Genomic DNA, 12358 nt, shown 5'->3' with positions numbered 1-12358 from the left:
CATTAAACTTATGAAACTTTTTTTCTAGACCAAGCTGAGACACTGTACACACTCATTTTTTAATATTTTTTGTCCACTTCACCTAAATATATCTACACCCAATTAGATCTATGACATCTTATGATATCTTATTGTTAGACAGTTTTTAGCGTGGGTTCTCCGGCCTCCCCCGGTAAACTGGACACTCTAAATTGACCATAGGTATGAGTGTGAGAGTGGATGGTTGTTTGTCTCTGTGTGGCCCTGTGATGGACTGGCGATCTGTCCAGGGTGTGACCCCGCATTTCACCCTATGTCAGCTGGAATTGGCACCAGCGCCCCCTGCGACCCTCATGCGGAGGATAAAAGCGGCAGAGGACGAGTCAGTGAGTGAGTGAGCGATAACTCTGAGTGAGGTAAATCTGAATGAAAGATTTCAAAAACACAGAGGTCACAAAATAAGACCAGTGAAGTTACTGACAGAGAAAAACAGTGCAACAACTCAGAATGTGCAGAATGTAAAACGGCTGATTCTGTCTATGGACCTTGATGCAGGAGAGTCAGTGATTTACAAGGCTGCACAAAATTAGGACATTTAAAATGTTTCTCCTTGAATTTTCTTAAAGACCTCTGAGACTAAGAGACACTTACAGACCAGTGACAGCTGACAGAATATAAAGCCATTTGACACACATTTTAACTTAAAAATATTTCACTGCCACATTAACCACATTACACATATAAACATTTGAATCTGTGGGTTTGTATAAAATCTCATGGTGATTGCTACATGAATGTACCCATTTTAAAAATCCCTAATGCTTGCAGCTGAGATGCTTCATTCTTGACCAAAGAACAGATGGAACCACAGTCAGTGCCGTCCCAAGAGCTATGGCCGTATTTGCTTCATGACGGTATCCACTCATTGAGCTGGCTTCTGATCTAGTTTGTCTCCCATAAAGTCGACTTAACAATTCGGGCTAATAAAACACCTCCTGGTGTATATGAACTGGATAAGGCATGTTCATAGGCTATGTTCCATTTATTATTCAGCTAATCACCCAGATCATTAGAGCCAGACTAACTGCCTCTGCAAGACCAATTCCAGTCTCCAAATCAACTGCCAGACCTATATTAGGCCCCATACTATAAAACATCAGGGGTATGCATCCATTTTCAGACCTCGGTACATGTCTGCCAGCATTTGACACAGCTTACAGTAGACCTTAGCACAAACAAATCCCCTAAAGACAAACAAACATATCTAATGAAACAATAGCATGAAGTAAGGCAAGGGTGTCTCTACTCAGTTTTTGGCAAAGCAAACCCCACAGACATTGCAGAGCCGATTAACCACTGCAGCAATGAGCAATGTGGACAGCTGAGTAGACTACAATGTGTACTGTTCTCTAAACATTTTAGGACAAGGAACTTTTCCCATCCTTATCCAAGTGGGGAAGACTTTTGAGAAAAGCTACTGCATGACAGCAGCCCACTCGCACAGCGAAGTGAAAGATGAGCTGCGGTAAATTCCTACTGCTCTTGTGAGAGTAGTGGTGTGATTCGCTCTGGTTCAGGCCAAACTTACTCTGAATCCAAGCCCAAAAAACACTCAGCTCACAGGAATCAGCTGTAAAACCCACTCAAATGCTGAGGATTTCAGTCCACAATCCGCCTGCCTACTACATTACTGCGAAATATGTTTTTTTCCCCCAAATTATAGTTTATGTGTCTAAGACAGCAAGGTCAGAGACGACACAAAAAGAGTCTGCGGAAATGAACCAAATAAAACATTCTTATAACATAATTGGCTTGTATACTGAATATGGTTACAGTAAAACAGGCTCCAGGACAGGGTTGTAATTCCACTGCCAGTGGGTTTCGCAAGGGTTGAAAACTTCTCGATAAAAGGGGGGAAGGTAAAGGGAGGGGGAGAGAAAATAGGCCAGACAGGTGAGGTTGAATTGGGTTCAGATGCAAGCTGTCTGCTCATGTCACAGGGAGCTGAAGGTCTATGGGGGTCTGAGAAACACACAACACAACAGTTTTTTTCTGTTGAGGGACTGTCGTACAACTCTGAAGTTGTCATTTAATTTGAACGCTGGTCATTTCATTAAACAGAATCTATGCTGAAGGCGAGAAGGAACGTTGCCAGAGGAGGGAAGAGAGTTGATGTGTTGTGGGCTGTGGTTCACGTGCAGTGCTCATTTCCCCTGACCAAGTGATGTCATTCCTGTCAGAGAAAAGTCTCCGACTTTTTCACAAGAATGGAACCTGATATTCAATATTTATTTGTGGTAAGGTGTTGGCATATAGGGTTAATAACTGGTATGTTTATTATTATTATTATTATTATTAAAAAAAAATCTAACCAAAAGACCTCTCGAGTGCACTTTGGATCATGACCAGCACATTAACACATAAATGTGAACAAATGAGCCATTTAAAGAGCAACATATGTAAAATGAATGTGTTTTAATGAAAGTATAAGTGTTTTTTAGATTGAAAAGTTTTGCACAAATGAGCAGCAGGAGCGGCGGCTCACTCAGATTGGGTGGAAAACATGCACGTGTTCCCATGGGATCTCATTATAAAGCAGGAGTTCAAGTTTCTATTGGTACGAGAGGGCCATTCCTCGAGATCTCCTGCGCACTACAAACAGAGGACTTTGTACACATACAATATGTGTGTCAGCAGTTCCTGAGTTTTCCCTCTCAAATTTCCTTCATCCTGGACTTACCAGAGTATTCCCTCATCTCTTCCAAAGCATTACTCTCGTATGATCATGCAAACAAAAAAAACAAGTAAGCCTATATTAACCAATGTGTGTGTGCATTAATGCATTTCCACAAAACCTCTCAGCCGGGGCCCATCCCAGAAGGAATGGAAATGTTTATCCAGACGATAGACCCCAGAAAAGGTCTCCCCCCTCTAGAACAGACGACCAATAACACAGCCAGACAACACAATACACACTGTTTCCAACAGGGGCTTCCAACATGGCTGTTGTTAACCCAAGTGTGTCTGGGTTTTCACTTAACGCTCAGTAAAAAAATGGTCAAACCAGCAACGGGAGATTTCACTTACCCTCAAACGTCTGAAGAACCTCGGTCAGGTTTTTAACTGTAATATGCAAAAGTACTGTATATCAGCAAAGATTTGAATTTAGAATGATATACAGTACATTACATCTGATTAACAGGGGCATTAGCTTCTTGAGATCACCTTTATCAAAACATATGCAATCCATAGTCTGACTGCTTTTGTAATTTGACTAATTATCTGTGGGTCATTAACACTTGAGGTCAAACAGTCTCACAGATTCAACTCCTCCAACTACACGAGGCGGCTATGTGAGTAAAATGATCAGCGCTCTCGATTTCTTTTGACATGCACACACACACTTGGCACTGTGATCAACAGCTGCACAGATGTGTCACTGGATGATCTGCACTGATGATTCTAAATCTGACACGGACAAAGATTTATGCTGCTGCGCTGACACTCACTCAAAGAGACACAGAAAAAAGAGGTTCTTGTGTTTCAGGTGCATTTGCAGCTTTCTCCTCCTTGTCTCCTCAGAGCAGCTCCCTCTGGAAACCAACGAGTCAAGCAGCTGCAACTTGTGGCATCAGAAGAGTGGTGTCATTAAAAATACGAGCTCTCAAAATGGGGGCAGAAGAGAGGGAGAGAAGGGATGAGATATACAAGCACAAATTGAAAAATGGACGTGGCTTTTGGACAACACAACTCCCATTTTGTGTGGAAGCTATACATTCAAAGGTATAGGTTATAGAGCACGTGTTAGCACAGCATGTGATTAGATGATTTAAACATTATAATAACTTAATAACTCCTTCACTTGCACTCTGTGCGCTCGGACCCCTAACTATTTAAATTTAAGTTTAAGAATGTGTTTTTCCAAAAACTATTCAGAGAGAGAGAGAGAAAAAAAAGGCTGCTTCTCTAAATTCCTACAGATGGAAAACTAATTTGATTCTACTCGGGCTCAGACATGGTCAGTGTTTTGTAAACAACGGTGTGCAGACAGAAATGGCACGACCTTCACAGAGTGCAAACAGACAAGGTGTAGGTGAAAACATAGCTTTGGGTGAGGAATGTCAACAGTGAACATTTCAAAGCGACGAATAATTGCTTCAAGTCGACTGTAATTGGTTTGTCTATAATCTGCCTTCTCTCAGCTGCTTGCATTTTATTTTTTAGACACAGTTGTTACCTTTGTTAGGGTGTGCACTGTAAACACAAGTGGAACAAATGATTCAGGAAAGACCCCGTTATTAATTCTTCCACCTCCCTGTTCTGCTAGAACCACAGAGATGTTCACAAAAAGGCTTACACGTGTATCACATATACCGATTCTCACTGACAGGGTGATAAAGGCATACAAGGTTTTTCCCTGGGTCCAACATAAAAGGCCTCCAGGGGCCTAAGTCCTGGTCTGGAAGCCCTACAAGTCATGTGAGGGGCCCAGACAGCTGAGACAGAGCCCAGTCAGGCAGACACAGATAATACCCACATCACCGAGGGAGCACTAACTGGCCTCAGACACCTCCAGGGCTTGAGGAATAGACAAAAAAAAATGAGGACGAGGAAACAAGTGAGATGTGAAGATTGCAGAGAGATCAGGGGCGACCATTTACAATGATGACAAAGTCCCAGAGAGCTGAGGCTGGGAATCTGTTCGTAGAAAGCTGTCAGACTGGTGTGCACGTGTGACTTTTGACTCTTTGTATAAGATCGATATTTATTCATTGCACCCCACAGACACATTTTGAAATATAAACAAATGTCCCTTACATTTAAATCATTGTCAAATGAGTTTACACAATGCTGATTAAGCCTCAGCTCCGCATGACTCTCTGCCTGTGACTCCCTCTCTGTCTCTCTCTCTCACTCTCTCACTCTCTCTCTCTCTCTCAGTACAGCCGTTTTTTTGCTTTCATGTCTGTGGTGACATTACCGTGCCACGCCCAGAGTGACGCATTTTGGGTCACGACCGAGCAGGTGAGCACACACCACAACCAAAGCAAGGCAGCTTCATACAGCAGCACTATGTCTAAAAACACTGACGCTGAGCACATGAAACGTTTCAGGAGTGGATTCTGCTGCTAAAAATAAACCTGGACATTCAGTAGTTTCACGCTCATATTTCAACCACAATCTTGCACAAAGCACTAATGCGACACTAAGCAGTTTCCTGGATAGAGTCTGGACAAGTGATGCTATACGTTAAAAAACAGATTTATAAAGCACTATAGAAACACAGAGCATTGCTTCTCTCTCTCTCAGAAAGAGAGGGAGAGAGAGAGGGAGGGAGGGGGGAGAAATCTCAGTCATAGGAACTGCACTGTTTTTGTAATTACTCAAAAGTCCACAGGGGGCAATAGAGATTCTGCACTGGAACATTACAAGACATTACTTTAAAAATGGGAACTGATCAATACCTGATACCAAATCAATTGCTATAAATGTTTCCCTCTCCCTTTCTCGTCACTGTAAGCACGTGTGAACATTTCAGCCTCCTAATTTACTCCCCTCCAGGGAATCCATATGACATAGTTCCTCTTGTAAGTCATCAGGGCCAAAACAGCCAGATCTATACACACTGCTGACCTGTGCCTCTACATTCCAGCAGAGGCACAGGCTCCACTTGTGTTCTCCAACACACGTCTCACAGGACAGGCTGATCTGTACTGCACCCCACATTTCCTCAGCTGGTAAAACAAAATTAGGTCAGGGGTTGAAACAGGTTAAAGGGGCTTTTGGGAAGGTGGCAGTTTGGTTACATTACTTATAACACAGATACATGAATTAACACGTGAGACTGAAGAGGGGAAAAAAGGCACATTAACAGAAGTTTAATCAGAATTCTCTGAGGCATAAAGGGGGCAACAAGTGGTTTTGATCATTCACGGCTAATGACACAATCAATTCTTACATGTGGTCAGCTCTGAGGGCTCCGAAAATCCTATTGATCTCTTCGTCTGTATTGTTTTTGGCCATTTAACCCACGTGATTTATCAGTCTGACTCAGAGACCGGGCCAAGTTCAGACCAAGCATCAACCATTAAAGATCAGAGCCAACAGAAGTAGTCCAGACATGGATCCTGTTCCGTGTTTATAACCTGGCCAGAAGGCAACAACATTACTTAGTCACAGACATCCATCCATTGCTCTTTGATTTCTTTCCAATGACAGAAAAGGTCACCATTGGGCAAGTTGGAAAATTACACTGCACGCATTTAGGAAGGTGCAGCAGCTGATGGACTAAACATGATGAAGGCTGACAGATTAAAATGTGCACTCAGACCATGAGGGTCAAGTCCACAGTGACTGCCATTATAGCAAGGTTTATTCAAGTAATGACGAAAGCAACACAAACATTGGATACAAGCTTGTGCGTCTGTGTGTACGTTTATACCATATTCTGTACATAAAAATGTAAAGCTGCAATACATAGCTTTGTTTTTTCTGTTTTTGATGTTATTATTTTCTTTTATTAATATGAATAATAATAATAATAATAATAATAATAATAATAATAACAATTATCTTTTTTCCCCTTTATACTTCATCTGAAAATGGGCTCTGTCAAGCAAAACTATCAGTCTGATGAAGAGAGCATGTGTGTGTTTGCACTGGCGGTGCAGGGGCAGGCAGGGACAAGGAGCGTTTATCCCGTCAAAATGCTAAATGATCCTTCTCGTGCAACGTTGCCACTGCTGCTGTCTCTGTCCGTCTTGACATAAAATGAATCACTCCAAGATTTAAACACCGCTATACTATAAAACACAGCGGGACGTGTGGAGCTGGAAGGCTTAATCAACATTGCGTGAACTCTGTTTAATTTTTGTTTAAATGTAACAGACCTTTGTTTACATTTAAAACGTTTAAAACGTTGAATGATGTTGTTTCAGTTGGGGGTAAAAGAACATTAGAGGAGCAACACATTCACATGAACATGACGGACGGAACACACACACACACACACACACATATACAGATCAATAAAAATGAGAGAAAGACAAAAATAAAGAGGAGAGAAGAGGGGAAATTAGTTTAATGATCTGTAATATCCTGCCAGCAATTTTATTAGCCTCTTGTGTGCGACCTGCCCCCTCACAACAAGCTGTTAAGTGGTAGTGACCTTGGAGTGCTGTTGTCCTCTAGTACCTGCAGACAAGCTGCCTCTTCCTGAAGCTTAACATGTATGATCCTTCTCATCACCGACATGGGACAGATAAATTAACCCCACCGCTAAACTCTGCCTCACTTCCAGGTTATCTGGGGCACACATTTGAGTTTGTTTATATACCATAAGTCTGTGAGTGCGAGGGGGTCATAAGGCAGAATCATCAATTTCCATGGTGCATGTAAACACATGTGGTTCTGGATAGGTTTATGGAAAGACCAGTGCTGCAGGATTGATTAATAACATCCTCGATTAGCCAGTGCAGTAAACGGAGGTGTGAGAAAGTAGAGAAGAGGAAAGCATGCTGTGTTTATGGGTGTAAGAGCTGTGCTCCTGTGCAGCCGACGTACCCCTGAGGATGTAATTCTGGTAATTCTGGTCGGCCTCGGCTCCGACTTTTATCAAACATGTCAGTCCTTCTGCCACCACAAACTCGTGCACCAGGTCCTTGTCATCCTGGGAAGAAGTCAAGAAGTCACATATCACTGTAATGTTAGACATAAACTTTCTTCTAATTCATCTGGCCACCACATGTGACTACATTAGAGTTACAAAACACCAAAAGCAGTTGTTTTATATCTCTTGTGTCTTATTGTCGGGTCCTGGGTTACTCATGTGGTGGGAACTCACATTGAATGCAAAGATCACATGAGAACACATCATGTAGTGTGGAATGCAGCGTCGTGTGAAGCAGTTCACTGACAGCAGCCTTAGTAAAAATAAATGTATGAAGAGAGAAGAGGTACTTAGACCTCTTTATGTGCTTTATGGTTTGCCACAGGTCGCACATACACTTCTCATTTTACAAAATTCTCAGCTGAATAAATGTAATCAACATTTTTTTTTTTTTTTTACAGCCTCTACAGCGCAGGCTGCCTGCAGCATGCTCGTATGGATTCCTGTCGCTTTGGCTTTCCCACGTCGTCCCACATCTTGTCCTCGATGACAAAACCACCTGTATCGCACACACCTGTCTGTGAATTAGTAATTTAAGGCCAAGCAGGGGGCTTTCTGCAGGATTCAACATTTTCTGATTCACTCTCCTGTTCAGACAGGATACAGAGGAAGTGAGCAATAAACACAGTGAGGTGGTCAGGGCTCCTTTCTCTCCCAGGAGGACGCATAAGTGCTTCCAGAGCAGCTTCACCGTAGATCTGTGATGGAGACTCCAGTCATTTGGCAAACTGTCTAAATATACACCAGGAGTGAACTAAAGACACAGAATGAAAAACAGTTCTGAGATGCCACATGTACGCTACATGTGTGTGATGTGGAGAAGTAATACTGATTCCACACTGTGTGGACTTTTCATCACACAAACAGGAGTGAGTGATATTTATAGCAACTGAAACCTTGCAAATCCACATGTAAAAAGTGAGACGCGATCTGCTTGGAATCTGCAGCAATGTTTCGTCTAACTGTCACTTAAAATCTCCCCTCTACGGTCAACTGCCTAGACCCAGCTCAGCCAAGCCCGAGTGTGTGTGTGTGTGCATGTGCGCGCTCTTTCAGACTTTTTCTGGCATAAACACTGATCTTGTCAGGACCAGGATTCCTCATGGAAACCTGGTCCTAATAAGGCAAATCCTAATTTCTAAGGAACTGGTTAGGGCTAAAATTTGAACTGTAGTTAGGTTAAAGTTAGGGATAAGGCATCAGTTAGGATGTCCAAATTAAAGGAAATAAATGCAGAGTCCTTAAAATTATGAAAATGTAGTTTTAAGAAGGTTAATGTGAGCTACAGAAGAGACATAATTACCTGAAAAATCTGCTTGAGGGAAAAAAGGGCTCTTCGTAGCTCACGTCCAGTTGAGTTGTACAGTTTTTCTGCAAGGAGAAAGAAAAAAAAAAAAGAATGGAAAAAATCAGTTCACAGTTGCAAGTGATATTATATCTCGATATTGTCGTACAAAAAGTGAATAAATCAAATTTTCCAAGGAATTAAGGATGACTGTAACTCCGCCTGAAAAAGGAAGCCCGCGTCCTTCAGTGTAACATTTGCTCCACACATGAGGTTTCCATGAACTGTTATTTTCTCCTGTAAAATCATGTAGAGTCATTAGCAGCAATTATCCTCAAGTAGCGAAATATGAAACACATCCTACACGAGGAGCAGTGAGAGCAAAACAGTAGGAGAAAACTCGGAGCACATCTGTAGAGAATTAACAGAGGACGTTTTCCGCTGACAAAGCCATATCAGTGGCTCGCCATAATGCAAAGTCATGGAAGAAGTTTTAGCAACACACACACACAAAAAAACACCCATTCGTCAGATACTCCAACTCCACGGGGTGATATAGGTGTACAATATTTCTTGCAGCTACTTGACAGTTCATCATCACCCTGTGTGCAGGCTGCCCAGTCTGCCAGGGAGTGGCAGCAGTGAGCACAATGTAAGCAGCTCTCTCATCACTGCTGGAGAAACTCAGCCTCTGACTCAGCAAAACTTGCCCCTCACTGCTGCAGAGACAGCAAGAGAAGGTGAACTCTCTGGTGTGGTGAGGATGATGCAGAGGAGGAATAGTATAGTATAGCTCAGTGCTGTCAGTCTCGGCGTTAGCTTTTTATTTAACCACTGCTTTTTACTTTTTATTTAGATGCATTTTTATGCTTTCTCAACGTTCTCTCTCTCTCTCACACACACACACACATTTGCAAAGCTATTCTTGTGAGGACTATGCACTGACTTCCAGCCTAACCCCAAAAAGCCCACTTCCTAACCTTGACCAGAACCAAACCCATACATTTCACATTTTAAAGGGAGCAGAAACACACATCAGCACAAATATGTTAACAGTTTAGTAGTTGGTATTGGTAGATGTGATATCAGTATGAGACAAAAAATAGTGGTACAGAGACATCCCTTAACAGAACCACGATCTCCATCTTAATCCTAACTTGAGCCCAAGCCTCATTAAGACCAGGACTAATGGTCCTGACAAGGTCAGTGCTTAAATCAGAAAAGCTCCTAAGGACATGATAAGCAGAGGGGCTTCACACTGTGTGCTGCACCATTGCAGCTGTTCTTGCACTTTTGAGCAGCAAGGTGATTTATCACCGCACAAGTGTATTTGAGTTGCTCCTTGAACATCCAAATATGCAACAGACGGAAACAAATATGAAGCCAAACACGGAACTACATACATGCTGCCTTGAATACACTCTTCACGCACATAAGCACAAGCAGTTGTGCCCATGAGCTCCTTGTCTTGAATAACATCTGCCACTAATTCTATTCAGAAGAGTGAGAAACATGCACTGAGGAGTGCATATACAATTGGGATTCAGGGCAACAAGCCTCTATTCATGTTTGTTGTCCGCCTCTTCCTCTGCCGTAGAGTAAATCCTCTCAGCTCATGGACTGAGAGACAGAAGGAGAGAGGGCCAAACAAAGTGTGTTGGGGGGGGGGCATTTCCCATGGAACACAACATTTTCACAACACACATCCAACACGCACAGTGACAGGCAGTCAAACCATATTTTACAGAGAGCACATCCACAAGTGATGCTTTTCTAATATGAAATATGAGCTACATGAGTCATGTTTTGAATCTACCATGTTACAGGATGTGTTATTGCAGAGAAAAGTTGTCCACCGCAGTGAAACACTTCACAATCCCTAACACGGGTGTAATCCACTCTACTTCAGACAGACAGGACACTGGAGCTGCATCTGTGTTGCAGACAGCAGGGACTGGGCCACGTGTGGTTAGATAGCTTGTATTTGATGAGGCTGCATGCCGAAATCAAACACCTCACAATCCAGTTGCAACACAGTTCCTTATCTAAAGAGGTTGCCTATGACTTTGAATTTATGACTCTGGTGGTATTTGGTGTGAGTGAAGCAGTACAGCTTTCCTGTACACGGTTCAAACACCCAAGGACTGTGATGGAACATTCCCGGCACGTTACTGGCAACTACATCCAGAAGGAATCAATTTCTTGCTATGTGATATTAGTGATTTATGCCTTATATAAATAAGAGGATGGAGCTGTATGATTCTTTCAGTGCGGAACTCCCAGCCTGAGCAAATCAAGACTTCCAATGTCAGCATCATCTGTTAAATTTCTTCTCAAAATGAACACACACATTTGTATAAGGTTAAATCCTCTTCTTCTTATCTGTTTCTCTCTGGATTCTATGTCATAATCAATTTATGTGGTAAACTACTTTACAACCACACTACAATTACTGCTAAAATGTGCATTGGCATTACATTTGTGGCAGAAAGCATAGAAAACGACAACCTAAATCACTATACACTCATTAAATCCCCACACCCCCAGAATTTTCACACCCATTTCTAAGTTTCTTGCAGCTGTTACAAACGGATGCCCATCTCCCTGATTCTATTATGGGATGAACAAAGTGATGGCTAATGCACTGAGGGGGGAACCCTGCTCTCCTCAGTGGCCATAATGCGCTGTAGTCAGGAAGATGACTCACAGTTTAGATTAGGGATCTCTGAACAGACAAACTCTGTGATCACTGAAGCAAGAAGCCCAGCTGGGACATGCTCCGGGTTACCATACAAAACAAACATCATTTATGGTGCTACCTCAACACTTGAAATCAATATTTAACTTAAACTAGTTCCTTCTTGGAGTCGTAACTGCACTTATGGACATTGCATGTTGGTCAGTCAACATATTTCAACAGCATCTCTCACTACAGACACTCACACACATGCTAAGCCCCGTCTTCCTCTTCTAATTTGGGGAATGTGCATCGTCGCAGGTTTTCACTTCCAGCCAGTCATGAGCATTGTTAGCTCTCAGTGAAACAGCATGCTGCATTTTTATTGGCTCACTGACACTGATGAAATGAACTCTGACGTACTGAAATTTGATATCTAGTGACAAGGCATTTTTGATATTTGGTGATACAGAGGAAGTTTGAGACCCAGTTGAAGTATTAAAGTTCAATACCCAGCTCTAGTGTTTGGAACAGCTTCTACTCACACAGTACTGCCATTTGCACACAGGGTGTATGGCCTTTTACTTGGCTTTGTAGTTTAGAGCAGAATAAAAGAGTCAATCAAATATGTTCTTATCCATGTCTGAGTGAACCCTGCAGGAACACTAAGTACCCTGTCCTCGTCTGTGGTCAACACACCAATGCACCTTCCAGAGGCCGATGTCTAATGAGAAATATCTCAGTGGGG

At 42.4% G+C, this 12358-nt stretch overlaps 1 protein-coding gene across 5 annotated transcripts in view; it reads right to left on the bottom strand.

Moving 5' to 3' along the window:
- fhod3b (formin homology 2 domain containing 3b) overlaps window positions 1–12358 on the bottom strand; it is a 93323-nt gene that overhangs the window by 34294 nt on the left and 46671 nt on the right. For all 5 annotated transcript variants that reach the window (XM_058646671.1, XM_058646669.1, XM_058646670.1 and 2 more), the window contains exons 4-5: window positions 8952–9019; window positions 7543–7648 (exon numbers count right to left, since the gene is read on the bottom strand). In XM_058646671.1, the coding sequence (XP_058502654.1) occupies window positions 7543–7648; window positions 8952–9019 (174 nt within the window). The remainder of the gene's footprint in view (window positions 1–7542; window positions 7649–8951; window positions 9020–12358) is intronic.

This window comes from Solea solea, chromosome 13, assembly GCF_958295425.1.
Source record: "Solea solea chromosome 13, fSolSol10.1, whole genome shotgun sequence".
NCBI classification, from domain to species: Eukaryota; Metazoa; Chordata; class Actinopteri; order Pleuronectiformes; family Soleidae; genus Solea; species Solea solea.
This window is presented reverse-complemented; position numbering and strand designations above follow the sequence as displayed.